This window comes from Lichenostomus cassidix, unplaced genomic scaffold, assembly GCF_008360975.1.
Source record: "Lichenostomus cassidix isolate B80296 unplaced genomic scaffold, HeHo_3.0 HiC_scaffold_46, whole genome shotgun sequence".
Classification (NCBI taxonomy): domain Eukaryota; kingdom Metazoa; phylum Chordata; class Aves; order Passeriformes; family Meliphagidae; genus Lichenostomus; species Lichenostomus cassidix.
In genome coordinates, this window is record NW_028147597.1 from 2,516,557 (window position 1) to 2,534,098 (window position 17,542).

A 17,542-nucleotide genomic window follows, 5' to 3' on the forward strand; every position below is an offset into this window, starting at 1 on the left:
CTGGTCCAGCTCCCCTTCCAATAGCCAGAGATTCACTCGTTCAGGTTGCACAGAGCTCCTGACTTTGGACACTTCCAGGGATGGGGTTTCCATTCACTGGAAAACCTGTGCTAGTCTTGCCACCCTCATTGTAAAATATTTCATCTTTACATCCAATCTAAATCTACCCATGTTCAGTAAAAATATAGTGTGTCTTGTTCTGTCAATAAAACCCCTGGCAAAAAGTGTGTCTCTGCAATTCCTGGACTGAGAGCATAACATTTTCATGGCTAAACCATGGGGAGGTCCAAGAGATGTCTCAGGAGGGGGTTTGGAGGCCTCAAATAAAAGATCACTTTATAGGGAATGAAGGCCCTGGGCTCAGTGCTTTGGAAACAGAAGAGAGAACAGAGGGCTTGAAGTGTTCAGATATATGGGAATTTTTTTCATCATTGAAGTGAGCATGGGAAAGAAGTAATGCCAGCAAGGAGAGCTGGGTTGGTCCAGAGTGAACAGGAGGAAAACAGAATTTCCGTCCCAGGACTGTGGTGCAACACATCCCCCAGAAGGAGTCTGGGTGAGCCCAAGGCTTTGTGTGCCAAGGCAGAGGCAGGCAGGACGCAGAGCTGTCAGCAAAGGAAGGGCCAGCGAGGTGGGGCAGCCGGGGGATGACGACAGCCTGCAGGGACAGAGGCGCAGGGCATGGACAGCGTAGGACAGCCTGGGCTGGAGAGGGCAGAGGGATGTGCAGGAGCTGCAAGGCCCTGACAGAGCCAACCTGTGCAGCACTTTGGCCATGGCTGCTGTCCCTGGCCCTGAGGCCATGAGGAGGATACAAGTGACCCTTGCAGCCCTGGGGCCTCATTGCCTCCTTGTCCCTGCCCAGCAGCCTGGCAGGGGCTGCCCCATGGTCCTGCCCTTGGCATTGCACATCCCCACATGCCAGTGCCCCGGGAAGAGCCCTGAGCACTGAGGGAGGGACAGGATCTGCCTTGGCAGGGGCTGGGGCTCAGGCCTTGGCCCTTTGCATTCCTGAAACACATCCAGCTTTGCTCAGCATCAGAGACACCTTTGCCTTCTTTGTCCCCAGCTGTCATCACTACCTCCAGTGTTCTGCTCTAACTGGAACCTGGGGACACTTTCTGAGTTGTGTCCCTCAGTGAAAACCATTAAAGCTTCAAGAAACTTTTAATTCCTGAGAAGTTTTTTGAAGACACTCTTAGGGACTGAGTCTGATGTAAACAACACCAAATCCCCAAGAGTCTCATTACAGTCCTTGTGCTGTTGCTATGCTGCTGAGCTGGGCTGGGCTCCTGGCACAGAGGGAACTCCTGGCAACCAAGAAGAGCTTAAAAAGACATTTCTCCTGAGGAGCAGTTTCTCTCCCAGCCCAGCAGGGCTGAGGGTGCTGCCTGCAGGTACCTGAGAGGAGTGAAGCAGACAGAGGCATAAAGCAAATGGAAGGACAATTCTGAGCTTATTCATGGAGAAATGTTCACAACTTCTGACACAGTAAGTCTCTGGCTGCAGGGATCTTCTAAAGCTAACACATGACAGCACTGATATGACTGTAAGGATGGCTCTGCTGGTGTTTCTGGTTTGGGGGAGGATGTGCTGCAGAGCGGGGCTGCCCTGGGCACCGTCAGAGGGACAGGGCAGGACAGCTTCTGCTGTCAGGGATGGCTGCAGGCTGGGAAGGTGGGGGTGCAGCCAGGGGTGCCCAGGGCTGTCCTGCAGAGCAGCTCCTGCAGCCCTGAGGGCTCTTTGCCAGGGCAGAGGATCTGCCAGCTGCCAGGGGCACCTCTCAGCCTGCCTGGGAGCTCGCCATGGAGGGTGAAAGGAGAGGAGCTGTGGCTGCAAGGAGTGACTCCTGCCAGGGCAGGTTCTGCAGCTGTGCACAGGGTGCTGTGTGCCAGGGCTGCTCAGCTGCTCCAGCTCATGCCCAGCTTCCAGCTGCTCTTTAATCCCTGCATCCTCGAGGGGCTGCAGGGCAGAGCTGGCCCAGGGGCTGGGCTGGGCTCTGGCAGCACTGGCAGGGAAGGAGCCTGGGGCCACAGCAACAGCTCCCAGCGGGGAGAGTTGGGTCTGACAAAATGGAGTCCCTGTCCCCCATTCCCATGACCCACTGCTGCAGAGCAGAGCTGACTCCTCGGTGTCCATGGGCAGAGCCACTCCTTGTCACAGCAACAGGGCCAGATCCCAGAAGAGCTCCAGGCATGGGGCTGGAGGAAGAGCTCTGACAAAAAGGGAAATTGGGTGACACAGAGTGGGAGGGGCAGGGCAGGGACGTTGCTCAGGAAAGTCTCCCCTGACTTGTCACTGTCCTTTTCTCCATGAACAGGTCCCCATGTCCAGAGGATCAAAATGTCCAACAGCAGCTCCATCAGCCACTTCCTCCTCCTGCCATTCGCAGACACACGGCAGCTGCAGCTCCTGCACTTCTGCCTCTTCCTGGGCATCTCCCTGGCTGCCCTCCTGGCCAACAGCCTCATCATCAGCGCCGTAGCCTGGAACCACCGCCTGCACACCCCCATGTTCTTCTTCCTGCTCAACCTGGCCCTCACTGACCTGGGCTCCATCTGCACCACTGTCCCCAAAGCCATGCACAATTCCCTCTGGGACACCAGGGACATCTCCTACTCAGGATGTGCTGCACAGGTCTTTTTCTTTGCCTTTTTCATTGCAGCAGAGTTTGCCCTCCTCACCGTCTTGTGCTATGACCGCTATGTGGCCATCTGCAAACCCCTGCACTATGGGACCCTTCTGGGCAGCAGAGCTTGTGCCCACATGGCAGCAGCTGCCTGGGCCAGTGGCTTTCTCAATGCTCTGCTGCACACAGCCAATACATTTTCCCTGCCCCTGTGCCATGGCAATGCCCTGGGCCAGTTCTTCTGTGAAATCCCACACATCCTCAAGCTCTCCTGCTCACACTCATACCTCAGGGAAATTGGAATCATTGTGGTTAGTGCCTGTTTGGTATTTGGTTGTTTTGTGTTCATAGTTTTCTCCTATGTGCAGATCTTCAGGGCTGTGCTGAGGATCCCCTCTGAGCAGGGACGGCACAAAGCCTTTTCCACGTGCCTCCCTCACCTGGCTGTGGTCTCCCTGTTCCTCAGCACTGGTGCTTTTGCCTACCTGAAGCCTCCCTCCATCTCCTCCCCATCCCTGGATCTGGCAGTGCCAGTTCTGTACTCAGTGGTGCCTCCAGTACTGAACCCTCTCATCTACAGCCTGAGGAACCAGGAGCTCAAGGCTGCAGTGTGGAGACTGATGACTGGGCAATTTCAGAAACATTAAACTGGTTGCCAGTTTCTGAAAGTCAGTTGTTATATGAGTCATCTTTGATAATCCTTGTTGGTTCGGTGTGGGGTTTTTTTCCCTTTGTATTATTTTTTTAATATCTACAAATAAAGGTCATTGTGCCATTTCTCATTTTGTTTCTCTCCATCTTTGCTGTGACCCACAGACTGTGTCAATGAGGAGCTGTGCTCTCAGTGGCTTTAGCAAACTAAAGCATCTCCCAGCCAAGTTTTCACCAGAGATCCCCTTTTGTTCCCTTCCCTGGAGCTGCAGCAGCAATGTCTGTGTGCAGAGCTGGGGCAGATCAGGGGTGGCACAGCAGCTCTGCCAAGGAGCAGCAGCACTTGGTGTTGCCAGTGCTGCTCCCGTGCCACTGCCCCGCTGCCCTGCTGGCCCTCGTGTTGCTGTAGGGCCTGAGTGCTCTCGGGGTCGCTGCCAGTGCTGGGGGTGGCAGTGCCGGGGCTGCAGCAGGGACAGGCCATGGGCACTGCTGGGGCACAGCTGACGCCTCAGGGCAGGGCCTGGGGGCTCGAGGCTCCTTGCCCAGGCTCTCTCCAGAACACGCCCAGGCCAATGCTGAGCAGAGAAAACCCCCGTGAGCAGCTGCAGGGTGGCCGTGGGCAGGCTGGGGGCAAACAGCATGGCTGGGGCTCTGCAAGGTCCCTGGGGGAGCCGGGAAGGAGCAGCAGAGCAGGGGCTGATCCATCCCTACTGCGCTGGACAGCCCAGGGCAGCGTCCCAGAGCGTCCTCATGGAGCTGCCAACAACATCCCCCCTTGGCAGCCCTGGCCTCTCCCCCAGCTCCCAGAGCTGCTTGGTCCTTCCAGGCAGAGACACGGCAGCACTGGCTCAGGAGCCCTGTTTGCATTGCACACAGCAGGCGTGAGCACCCCATGCTGTTGGTGTGGGGAGATGAACCTGAGTGAGCACAAACACCATCAGCCCTGGGGGCCAGCAAGGGCTGGGGATGGGAGGGAAACCACTCAGCTTTGTTGTGACCTCTGAAGTCAGCCAGAAAGTTTGTTCCCATGAGCTGTGAGTTTCCTGTCCCACTGCAGACGTTGTTGCTCAGAGCCAGGGCTGCCTGGCAGCCACCCCCAAACAGCCCTGAGCATTTCCTTTGCTTCACCTTTACTTTCTTCCCTCTTTCCCATTCCACAGTTCTTCCTCTTGCCCATCCCTGTCCCCTCCCCTGCAAACAGCCCATCCCTGTTTGCCCTTTCCTCTCTGGCCCCACTCTCCATTTCAGTTCCTGACTTGGCACCATGGGAACATCCCTTGGTGAGCAGGATCATCCTACAAGTGCTTCATGAATTGTCTGCAGGGTCCTGCAGTGCCTTGTGCTGTTCCCTTGCCAGAGGCAGCACAGGCCAGGGGGCACATCTGGACTGCTGTGTGTGGCTGTGAGGCTCCCTGTTGTGGGGCAGTGAGGAGGAGCTGGAGAGGCTCTGCAGGACTGACAGGATGGGCTTTGGGGCCTGTGGGGAGAAGCTGAGGGCCATGGGCTGCTGCACCTTCTGAAGAGGAGGCCCAGGGCTCATCCTGCAGCTGCTTCAAGAGTGCTTTCAGAGAATCACAGAATCAGTGAGGTTGGAAAAGACCTTTGAGATCATCAAGTCCAACCTGTGACCTAACACCACCTTGTCTGCCCTGAGCCTCCTCTTCTCCAGGATAAACAACCCCAGCTCCAAACTCAGCCACTCCTCACAGCACTTGTGTTCCAGACCCTTCCCCAGCCTTGTTGCCCTTCTCTGGACACACTCCAGCCCCTCAATGTCCTTCCTAAACTGGGGGCCCAGAACTGGACACAGCACTCGAGGTGAGGCCTCACCAGTGCCGAGTACAGGGGAAGAATCACTGCCCTGCTCCTGCTGGCCACACCATTCCTGATCCAGGCCAGCTGCCATTGGCCTCCTTAGCAACCTGGGCACACTGCTGGCTCATGTCCAGCCTGCTGTCCATCAGTGCCCCCAGCTCCCTTTCTGCCTGGCCACTGTCCAGCCACTCTGTCCTCAGCCTGTAGCACTGCAGGGGTTGTTGTAGCCAAAGTGCAGGACCTGGCACTTGGTCTGGTTAAATCTCGCATTGTTGGATTTGGTCCCTGGATCCAGCCTGTCCAGGTCCCTCTGCAGAGCCCTCCTGCCCTCCAGCAGATTTACAATCCCACCCAGCTGGGTGGGGGTTTGTCTCCTGGGCATCAGTGAAGGACACGAGAATACAGCCTTAAGCTGAACTAGGGGATGTTTAAGCTGGACATTAGGAAAAGATTCTTCATAGAAAGAGCGATTGGGCATTGGAACGGGCTGCCCAGGGAGGTGGTGGAGTCACTGTCCCTGGAGGAGTTTAAGACTGGATGTGGCACTTGGTGTCATGGTCTGGGTGACAAAGGGCTGTTGGGTCACAGATTGGACTTGATGATCTGAATGTTCTTCTCTAACCTGGTTGATTCTGCGATGATTGTGACACTGCAGGGCCCCAGGGAAGCAAGAGGCCATTGTGACACTGTGAGGCCTTGTGGAACCACGGAGGCCACGGTGACACTGTGGGGTCTTGCTGAACCAAAGAGCCTTTGTGACACTGCTGGGCCTCATGGAACTAAGGGGACTCTTGTAACACAGCAGAGAGTCATGGAACAAAGAGGCCATGGTAACACTGCAGGATCTTGTATAACCAGGGATCCACTGTGACACTGCGCAACCAAGGACTCCATTGTGGCACTCTGGGGCCTCATGGAACAGAGGGGCCACTGTGACACTGTGAGGCTCCATGGCACCAAGGAGCCTTTGTTACTCTGCAGGGCCTCATGGAACCATGGAGATCAGTGTGAGTGTAGGACCTTGTATAACCAAGGGACGATTGTTACACTATGGGGATTCGGGGAATAAAGGAATAAAGGCTGGGGACAGAGTAGCTGGACAGTGGCCAGGGAGGAAGAGACCTGGGATGCTGATGGACAGTAGGGTGAGCCAGCAGTGTGCCCAGGTGGCCAAGGAGGTCAGTGGCAGCTGGCCTGGATCAGGAATGGTGTGGCCAGCAGGAGCAGGGCAGTGATTCTTCCCCTGTACTCGGCACTGGTGAGGCCTCACCTCGAGTGCTGTGTCCAGCTCTGAGCCCCCAGTTTAGGAAGGACATTGAGGGGCTGGAGTGTGTCCAGAGAAGGGCAACAAGGCTGGGGAAGGGTCTGGAACACAAGTGCTGTGAGGAGTGGCTGAGTTTGGAGCTGGGGTTGTTTATCCTGGAGAAGAGGAGGCTCAGGGCAGACAAGGTGGTGTTAGGTAACAGGTTGGACTTGATGATCTCAAAGGTCTTTTCCAACCTTATTGATTCCGTGATTCTCTGGAAGGACCCTTGAAGCAGTTGCAGGATGAGCCCTGGGCCTCCTCTTCAGAAGCTCCAGCAGCCCATGGCCCTCAGCTTCTCCCCACAGGCCCCACAGCCCATCCTGTCAGTTCTGCAGAGCCTCTCCAGCTCCTCCTCACTGCCCCACAACAGGGAGCCTCACAGCCACACACAGCAGTCCAGATGTGCCCCCCTGGCCTGTGCTGCCTCTGGCAAGAGAACAGCACGAGGCACTGCAGGACCCTGCAGACAATTCATGAAGCACTTGTAGGATGATCCTGCTCACCAAGGGATGTTCCCATGGTGCCAAGTCAGGAACTGCAATGGGGAGTGGGGCCAGAGAGGAAAGGGCAAACAGGGATGGGTGAGCAGCCCTTAATACAAAGGAGTTCAGGAAGGGTGGGCATGCTTCAAAATAGAGTTCTTGAGGGCTCAGGAACAGACTGTTCTCATGTGCTGAAAGATGAATTGACAAGGTAAATGTCCAACCTGGATGGTCAAGGAGCTTATGAATGAACTAAGGAATAAAAAGAGGATGTATCATCTTTTGAAGGTGTGTCAGGTACATCAGGAGATATTTAAGGGGGTTGTTCGGACATGTAGGAAAAACATTAGAGAGGCCAAAGCTCAGTTAAAACTTAATCTGGCAACTTTTGTGAAGGATAATAAAACATGTTTTTACAAATATATTAATGGCAAAAGGAAGGGTAAGAACCATCTCGGTTCTCTACTGGATGCAGAAGGGAATTTAGGGACCACAGATGGGGAGAAGGCAGAGGTGTTTAACTCCTTCTTTGCCTTGATCTTTATCAGGACAGTCTGTCCTCAGGACAACTGTCCTGCTCTGGTAGATGGTGTCAGGGAGCAGGATGGTGCCCCTGTTATCCAGGAGGAAGCAGTCAGAAAACTGCTGAGCCACTTGGATATTCACAAATCTATGGGACCAGATGGGATCCTTCCCAGGGTGATGAGGGAGCTGGCAGATGAGCTTGCAATGCTGCTCTCCATTACTTATGAACAATCCTGGCTCACCAGTGATGTTCCAGATGACTGGTAGCTGGCCAACGTGACATCCATTCACAAGAAAGGTAGGAGGGAGGAGCCTGGAAATTATAGGCCAATCAGTCAAACCTCAGTACCCAGTAAGGTCATGGAACAGTTTATTTTGAGTGCCATCACACAGCACTTACAGCATGGCCGGGGGATTAAACTCAACCAGCATGGGTTTAGGAGGGGTAGGTCATGTTTTACCAACCTGATCTCCTTTTATGACCAGGTGACCTGCCTGGTGGATGCGGGAAAGGCTGTGGATGTTGTCTCTTTGGACTTCAGCAAGGCCTTTGACACTGTGTCCCACAGTAAACTCCTGGAAAAGCTGGCAGCTCACAGCTCAGACAGGTGCATTCTTCACTGGGTTAAGAACTGGCTGGATGGCTGAGCCCAGAGAGTGGTGGGGAATGGTGCCACATCCACTTGGTGGCCAGTCACCAGTGGTGTCCCTCAGGGGTCTGTGTTGGGGCTGGTTTTGTTTAATATTTTTATTGATGACATTGATGAGGGTTTTGAATCTCCTATCAGTAAATTTGCAGATGACACCAAGCTGGGAGCATGTGTTGATCTGTTGGAAGGTAGGAGGGCTCTGCAAAGAGACTTGGAATGATTGTGACATCACAGGGGGCTGTGTGGGGTAATTTGGGAGGTCACTCCACCCTAGCCCCCTCTCACAGTCCCCCCAAGAGAAGTTCCCCTTGCTGCTCATGCAGAGTAGATTCCCCTGTCCCCCCAGGTCCCTTTTCCCCCCAGAGCTGCAGCCTCACCCCAGGATGTTCCACAAACCGACCCCCAGAGCCTGACACAGGCTTTCCAGTGGCTTCCAGACTCTCCTGATGGCTGCCAGGCAGTCCCCAAGGATGTCACACTGTCCTCATGGGTGTCACACTGTTCCCAGCGATGCCAGGCTGTCCCATGGGTGCCACACTGTACCCCCAGCCCCAAGCTCACCTACTGTGGCTGCAGATCTGTCCAGGCCTGTGTCTGTCCTCCTTGGCAATGGGCAGCATGTCCAGCACTGCCAGGCTCAGCCCCACAGCTGTGCAGCCCGAACGGAAATCCCTGTGGGACTGGGCATGGTGCAAGGCTTGGGGGATTCTCCCATCTCCTGCTGTGCAAGGACACCTGAGGCACCCCAAGCCCCCTGCCATGTGCTCATATCATCCTCATGTCCCAGTGCCCACGTGAGTCACATCCTGCCCTGGGCTCTGGTTTCCTGCTGCTTCCCTGGCTCTGTCCCTGGGGCATGTCCCCCCCAGGGGACACAGTGACCCCATCTGGGCATCCTGGGGTGCCCTGTGCCCACTGTGGGATGGCCACGAGCAGCTCCAGGTGAGCCAGGTAAGAGGATCCACATCCCCCAGGCACTGGTGGGTGCTGGAGGACCTCGTGCCCAAAGCAAGGACCCTGAGCCATTGTTGGGATTCAGAGCTCACAGCCAGGACCCCCTGTTGAGAACAAGCACAGAACCCCAAGCCCAGAACCAGGACCTCCAGGGAACAGATGCTGCAGAGGGTGTTGGATCAAGTTCCTGTGACCCCAGAATATTGGGATCAGTGCAGCTGTAGCTCTGCACAAGAGAGCTCTTCATCCACTTTCTCTCTTTTCCTCCCTCTGGCCATGCAGGGAGCTCATGACTTCAGTGTGTGACTCGTGTGTGCAAAGAGCAAATCTGGACAGAATTGGGGCAGGGAGGGTTTGGGGGCATCTTGGGATGTGTGCTGGGCACAGAACGTGTTTTCCATTGGTCAGAGACTGCATGCTGTGGAAAGTGGATTTAATATATGGCAGACTTTGTTTGTTTGTTTGTTTGTTTTGGTTTATTTGGGGTTTTGTTTGTTTGTTTGTGGATTTTTTGATTGTTTTTTGGTTTTTGGTGTTTTTTGGTTTTTGTTGTTTTTTTTTTTTTTTTATGGAGCTGTGCCTTCCTTTGGTTCAGTTTGCTGACAAGTAATGAACATCCCTCTGTGTCTCAGGCAGCTCCTTCTCCAAGGAAAGCAGCTGGGAGTTTGTGCCAAGGAGCTGAAAGCTGCAGGTGCAGCCTGGAGTGGAGGAAGCTGAGATTTGCACAAGGCTGCTCTGAGTCCCAGGGCTTGGATGAGGGAAATGGTGGGGTGGGGGTTAGGGACAGAGTCTGATTGATTGTCAGCCATAAAGGGTCTTGATTTTCATATCTATTCAGACTGCATTAGGAGGTGCTCTGGATCAATATCAACTGGAAATTGTTGATACTGATTCACCCCAATCGAGCCCAGAGACACTTCAGAGACCAAGTCAGAGAAGCAAGAGAGAGAGAGAGAGAGAGATGCCAAGAGAGCGAGCTGCTGTTTACAATACAATAAATCATCTTCTGTGCTGAATATTCTAATTCTCATTAACCAATCTAGAACAAGCTACAAATCCTACAACATTTACATACAACCTATAGGAATCATCACATTACCATATGGGGTTATATTTTAAACCCTAAAAACTGCTTTTTGGACCCTCTGGCAAACAGGTAGGGTCTGCTCTGACCCTTGGAGCTGTCTGCAGGCAGAGGGGATTGTTTCACCAAGAAGGGGATTACCTCCAGTCAGCCATACCATTGTTTTCTAGCTGTTCAGTAACTCAGAGCTTGTCTTCATCTCAATCTCCATATTCTCAGCATCTTGTGCCAGGTAATCATATTTATAAGGCTTTCCTATTCCATCTTCCCCAACAGCAGGTGACAATCGCAGCGAACAGATTGACAGGCAGGGCACTGGGGGGACAGAGTGACGTCATCAGAGTGACGTCATCAGAGTGACATCAGTGATGTCATCAGAGTGACGTCATCAGAGTGACATCATCAGCGATCAGCGCAGGTGACAATCGCAGCAGAACGGATTGCTGTAGGTCACTGAGAGGGGACAGGGTGACATCAGGGTGGCATCAGGGTAGCATCAGGTGGCATCAAAATGGCACCAAAGTGGGGGAAAATGGTGTTAAAGTGACAAAAAATGGCACCAAATGACATCAAAATGCCATCAAATGGCATCAAAGTGACACCAAATGGCAGCAAATGCCACCAAATGACACCACAGTGACACTAAATGGCACCAAAGTGGCACTAAATGGCAACAAATGGCAAAAAATTACACTAAAGTGACATTAAATGGCACTAAGTGGCACTAAAGTGGCACAAAGTGACATTAAGTGGCACTAAATGGCACCAAATGGCACCAAATGGCATTAAAGTGACACTAGATGGCACCAGATGGAGCCAAAGTGACACTAAATGGCACCAAAGTGACATCAAATGACACTAAATGGTGTCAAAGTGGCACTAAATGGGACCAAAGTGACACCAAATGGCACCTGAGTGACACCAAATGGCACTAAATGACACCAAGCAGCCCCTGGGCACACAGTGACATCACCGACCAGCACAGGTGACAATGACTGCAGAACGGATTGCTGCAGGTCAGTGAGGAGACAGCAGGTGACATCAAAACGGGACAAAAATGGGGAAAAATGGCATTGAAATGACAAAAAACTGCATTAAAGTGACAAAAAATGGCACCAAATGGGACTCAAGTGACACTAAATGGCACCAAAATGGGAAAAAGTGGCATTGAAGTGGCAAAAACCAGCGCCAATGTGGCAAGAAATGGCACTAAATGGCATCAAAATAGCATCAAATGGCACCAAAGTGGCACCAAATGGCATTAAACTGATAAAAAATGCATTAATTTTTTTAAAATGGCATTAAAGGGAAAAAAAAGGCATAAAAGTAGCAAAAAATGGCCCCAAGTGGGACCAAAGGGACATTAAATGGCACCAAAGTGACACTAAATTGCACTAAATGGGACCAAAGTGGCAAAAATGGCACTGAAGTGGAAAAAATGGCAAAAAGTGGCACCAAAGTGACATCAAATGGCACCAAATTAGCACTAAATGGCACCAGAGTGACACTAAATGGCCTCAAATGGCACTAAATGGTATTAAAGTGGCACTAAATGGCACTGAAGTTACACTAAATGGCACTAAAGTGACACCAGGAGTTATTAAATGGCACCAAAGTGGCACTAAATGGCACTAAAATGACACCAAATGACATCAAAGTGACATCAAATGGGACCAAAGTGACACTGAATGGCACTAAAGTGACACTGAATGGCACCAGAGTGACACCAGGAGTCATCAAGTGACACCAAATGGCACTAAGTGGCATTAAAGTGACACTAAATGGCACCAAAGTGGCACTAAATTGCACTAAAGGGCAGCAAAGTGGCAAAAATGGCACTAAATGGCACCAAATGGCACCAAAGTGACACTGAATGGTACTGAAATGGCACTAAATGGCATTAAATGGCACTAAATGGCATTAAAGTGACACCAGATGGCGCCAAAGTGACACTAAATGGCACCAAAGTGACCAAAAAAGGCATTAAATGGCACCAGAGTGGCACTAAATGTCACTAAAAGTCACTCAAGTGATACTAAATGACATCAAATGGCACCAAAGTGGCACTAAATGGCAACAAAAAGGTCAAAAATGGCACCAAAGTGGCACTAAAGGGACCTCAAGTGGCACCAAAGTGGCAAAAAGTGGCACCAAGTGACATCAAATGGCACCAAAACGGCACCAAGTGGCACTAAAGGGACACTAAATGACATCAAATGGCACCAAATTGTCACCAAATGCCACTAGAAGTCACCAAATGGCACCAAATTGTCACCAAATGGCTCCAAAGTTCCATCAAAGTGACACCAAAGTGTCCCCAATACCCCCAATGTCCCCAAATGTCCCTTCCCCCCAAAACTACCCAATTTCCCCCCAAATTTCCCCAATTTATCCCCATTTTCCCCAATTTCCCCCAGATTTTCCCAATTTTTCCCTAATCTATTCTTTTGCCCCCAATTTCCCCAAATTTTTCCCATTTTCTTCTATTTTCCCCAATTTTACCCCCAATTTAGTTTCCTTTTTCCCCAAAATTTCCCCGATTTTTCCCCATTTTCCCCATTTATTTCCCATTTTTCTCACTTTTTCCCCAGTTTTCCCCCAAATTTTCCTTTTAGTCCAATTTCCCCAATTTTCCCCATTTTCCTCCATTTTCCCCCAATTTTTCCCATTTCCCCCCAAAAATTCCCCAAATTTTCCTCCTTTTTCCCCATTCTATTTGCATTTTTCCCATTTCCCCCAAATTTTCCCAAACAATTCCCCCAAATTTTCTCAGAATTTTCCTTCAAAATTCCCCCAAACTTTCCCAATTTTTTCCAAAGTTTTCTCCCAAACTTCCCCAAAATTTCCCTCCAAATTCCCCAAATTTTCCCCCAAACTTCCCTAAAATTTTCCCCAAGCTTCCTTGAAATTTCCCAAATTTTCCCAAAAATTCCCCCCAAATTTTCCCAAAAATTCCCACAATTTTCTTTAAAAAATCCCCAAACTTACCCCATTTTTTCCCCAAATTTTCATCCAAATTTCCCCAAAGCTTTCCCGAAATTTCTCCAAAATTTCCCCCGAATTTTCCCAGAAATTTCCTTCAGTTTTCCCCATTTCTCTCTGAAATTTTCCCCCAAAGTTCCCCAAAATTTCCCCAATTTCCCTCAGATTTCACCCCAATTTTCCCCCAAAATTTCTCCCCATATTTCCCCTCAAATTTCCCCCATAGTTCTCCAAATTTCCCTAAAATGTCCCCAATTTCTCCCAAGTTTTCTCCAAAATTTCTCAAAAATTTCCTCAATTTCCCTCAAATTTTCCCAAAATTTTCACCCAAAATTTCCCCCCAAACTTCCCCAAAATTCCCCAATTTCTCTCAAATTTTCCCAAATTTTTTCTCTGAACTTCCCCCTCAATTTCCCCAATTTTTCCCAATTTTTTCCCCAAAATTTTCTCCCAAACTTCCCCAATATTTTCCCCCAATTCCCCAAAATCTCCCCAATTTTCCCAAAATTTCCCCCAAACTTCCCTGAAATCTCCCCAAAATTTCCCCCAAATTTCCCTCATTTCCCCCAATTTCCCCAAGTTTTCTCCCAACTTTCCCAAAAATTTCCCTCAAATTTTCCCCCAAAATTTCCCCAAAATTTTCCCCCAATTTCCCTCAAATTTTCCCAACATTTCCCCCAAACCTTCCCCCATTTTCCCCAAAAATTTCCCCATTCTCCCCTTATTTCCCCCAAATTTCTCCCCAAACTTCCCCAATATTTCCCCCAATTTTCCCCAAAATTTTCCCCCAAACTTCCTCAAATTTTCCCAAAATTTCCCCCAAAATTTCCCCCAAAATTTCTCCCATTTTCTTTAAAAACATCCCGAAACATTCCCCAATTTTCCCCAAAATTTCCCCAAAACTTCCAAAAATTTCCCCAAACTCACACAAAATTTCCCCAGTTTCCCCCAATTTGCCCCAAAACCTCCCCAAAATTTCCCCAATTTCCTCCAAAATTTTCCCCTCAAACTTCCCCAAAATTTCTGCCACTTCTCCCAAATTTTTCCCCAAAATTTCCCCCAAATTTTCCCATTTAACTCCCAAAATTCCCCCAATGTTATCCCAAATTTCCCCCAACGTCCCTAATGTCCCCAAATCCCCCAATGTGTCCCCAATGTCCCATTAATGTCCCCAACATCCCCAATGTCCCCAGTGTCCCCAATGTCCCTGTGATCAATCCATGTCATCATGTTGGCTTTTCGCAAAGATCCCAATGGATACTCTGTGGATTGTTTGAATTCTTTTCTTACAGAGGTAGCCTGGCTGGGAAAAGTTGCTGTGCAATGATGACTAAGGTCTTTCTTTCTAGTCCCAGCTGAGTTTAATAGCAGTAAAATAGCTGTTCTGGTTGGATTCGAATGCTTGAAGTGTCTGCTTGAACTGGATCCCATCCCCCGGCCGGACCCTGCCTCTGACACTGCAACTATCAGCTCCTGGCGCTGCAGGAACCACAATCTGGGAGTGAGAACAGATCAGTGACAGACGACTGCGCATGCTGCCAGGAGGCGGATCAGTTCCCAGAACGTGCAAAAGAGTTTGGAGAGAAATAGGAATATGTGTAACTGTTTATGAATATGCATTAGGCTGAAGGGTATGGAAAGGGTGTCTCTGTCCATTCCAGGGGTGCTTTTCTGGCTGAATGCCAAAGCACCCAGCGCTGACCTTTTGCTTTTATCTGTCCCCTATTGTCTTTTATTAAACCTTTTTAGTCCTAACAGGAGAATGGACCTCGTTTGTCACAAATCCCCAGTGTCACAGTGATTTTAATCTCACCTGCCTTGCACAGGATCATTGCTAATGTCTCTCCCTGACATCTCTCTCTCCTCTGCCCTTCTTGTCACTGTCTGTCACCCACACCAGGAGAGCAGCCCTGGCTGGGGAGCATCTCTCCTGTCAGTCACAAGGGGTTCTGCAGGCACAAGTGCCATTGTCCTCTAGCAGATGGCATCGTTACCTTTACAGAGCACAGAGCACATTTAGGAAATTTAAATATACTCAGAAGTTCATACACCTGCTTGTTTCCACCCTGTGAACCTCCTATGCAGGTTTTTTTGCAGCTAAGAGAGACAGAAATGTTCTTCCTCCCAGCTGTCCTAGCAGGAGAGAGCAGACAAGAAGGGCCTTGACCTTCCCTGGAGGAAGGGGAATGAGATGATCAGAACTCATCAGTGCTGTTCCCATTGTGTGAATGACACATGAGACCAAGGTGACCCTGTGACACTGTGGGGCCTCATGGTGCCCAGAGGGCATTGTGACACTGTGGGGTCACATGGAGCCAAGGGGCAATTGTGACACTGCAGGACATCACAGAACCAACAGAACCTTGTGACACTGCAGGGCCTCATGGGACAAATGGGATCATGTGGCACTGCAGACTCTTGGTGCCCAAGGGCCATTGTGACACTGCAGGGCCATGTTGGACCAAGTGTCCATTGTAGCAATGGGGGCCTCATGGTGCCCAGGGGGCTCAGTGACACTGTGGGGCCTCATGGTGCCCAGGGGGCTCAGTGACACTGTGGGGCCTCATGGAGCCAAGTGGACACTGTGACACTGCAGGGCCTCATCATCATCAGTCTCTGCAGTGTGATGTGGATTGCTGAAATGCAGTAGCTTGTGAAATCCACGAGTCTCTCCTGTCTCTTCATGTTGATGTCTGTGAATGACTCATCAGTCGCTGCTGTGATCCTGTATTCCTCTGCTTCCCTCCATGCAGGTACCACCTGGGACACAGAGCTGTTCAACAGGGACTTAGTCGGGACTGAGGAGTTCATAAGACATTTGTTGCTATTGCATACAATGGATCAGAAAACCTGGGAATGCAGCCAGCTCTTGTGTGATGGTGGAGTAGAGAAAGGCAATTCCTCAGGAACTCTGTGCTCTGGCAGCACTCAGCTGATGAAGATATTTCAGAGATTGTCCAAGAGGAATTTGAGTAACCCAAGACATTACTTTATTCTGGCCAGGATGTTATTCTGGCCAGTATGTGCAATAGAAATATTTCCATCCACACATGCCTGGGTTGTGCAGTGAAAATCATTCAATCTCACATGGTTCTTTACTAGACTTTTCCCATATTTATGCAGACAAAACCCAAAGAAATTCAGGTTCATTGGTCTTAAATGACATAACTCCTAGTATTTGATCTCCTATTGGTTATTGATCCTTTCGCCTTTGATGTTAATTAGGTTCTCATTCTTTGATTCTCTTACCAATCTTTTCCCAGACCAGGTATCTCCAGCTGTGCCAGGGGTTGATGTTCATTAATGTTTGTTTTCCTCCTGTGTATCTTCTGGCTACTCCTAGTCTGTAGACATTAAGCTCATCAGGCCTTACCCAACCTCAGTGAACAGAATCTTTTGAAGAGAAACTTCAATTCCCCTCCCCCTGGGCAAAGGTGAACAAACCCCTGACTAAAGCTACATTAAAAAAATTAAAAGTTGTATAATTTCCAACAATTCCATTAGGTTCTGCAGCATCACAATGGTCTCCTTGGCTCCATGAGACCACACAGTGTCACACTGACCCCTTGGTTCCCCAAAGCCCTGCAGTGTCACAGCAGCCTCTTTGTTCCATGGGCCCCACAGTGTCACCACTGCCCCTTCATTCCATGAAGCCCTGCAGTGTCACAAAGGTCTCCATGATTCCATGAGGCCCCATAGGGTCACAGTGGTCTCCTTGGTTCCATGAAGCTGTGCAATGTCACTTTTGCCCCTTGGATCCATGCAGCCCCCAGTGTCACAACAGCCCCTTGGTACCATGGCCTGGTTTTTGGTGGCAGGGAGGCCACAGAGGTGGCTTCTGTGAGAAGCTGCTGGAAGCTTCCACCATGTAGGGCAGAGCCAGTCCCTGGTGGCTCCAAAGGTGGACATGCCACTGGCCAAGGCTGGGCCAATTACAAATGGCGGTAATGCCTCTGTGATAACAGATTTAAGGAGAAAGAAATAACCAAGAAGTTGTTGCACAGTTGTAATTGTGACCAGAGAAGAGAGGAGTGAGAACATGTGAGGAGAACAGCTCTGCAGACACCAAGGTCAGTGAAGCAGGAGGGGAGGAGCTGCTCCAGGCACTGGAACTGGGATTCCTCTGCAGCCCTCGGTGAAGACCATGGTGAAGCAGCAGTGCCCCTGCAGCTCCTGGAGATCCATGGGGATGCAGAGATCCACCTGCAGCTCCTGGAGATCCATGGGGATGCAGAGATCCACCTGCAGCCCCTGGAGATCCATGGGGATGCAGAGATCCACCTGCAGCTCCTGGAGATCCATGGGGATGCAGAGATCCACCTGCAGCCCATGGAGGAGGAGCCCAGGCCGGAGCAGGGGGATGCCTGGGAGGAGGCTGTGACCCCTGCAGAGAGGGGCTCTGCTGCCCAGCTGGAGCAGCCTGTCCTTGAAGGACTGACCCCGTAGGAGAGTGACCCACGCTGC

The 17,542-nt window shown here is 50.7% G+C and overlaps 2 protein-coding genes across 2 annotated transcripts in view; one reads left to right on the forward strand and one right to left on the reverse strand.

The window, feature by feature from the left end:
* Positions 1 to 17,542, reverse strand: part of LOC146421957 (olfactory receptor 14J1-like) — a 145,412-nt gene that overhangs the window by 80,632 nt on the left and 47,238 nt on the right. The window lies entirely within an intron of this gene.
* LOC146421961 (olfactory receptor 14J1-like) lies at positions 2,304 to 3,276 on the forward strand. Its single transcript, XM_085046982.1, has one exon. It carries the CDS (start codon positions 2,344 to 2,346, stop codon positions 3,274 to 3,276), a length of 933 nt encoding a protein of 310 aa, XP_084903108.1. The 5' UTR covers positions 2,304 to 2,343.

Bases quoted from the DNA above. Each gene is read 5' to 3' on its own strand.
- LOC146421961 (XM_085046982.1), top strand. From the start codon at position 2,344: ATGTCCAACAGCAGCTCCATCAGCCACTTCCTCCTCCTGCCATTCGCA.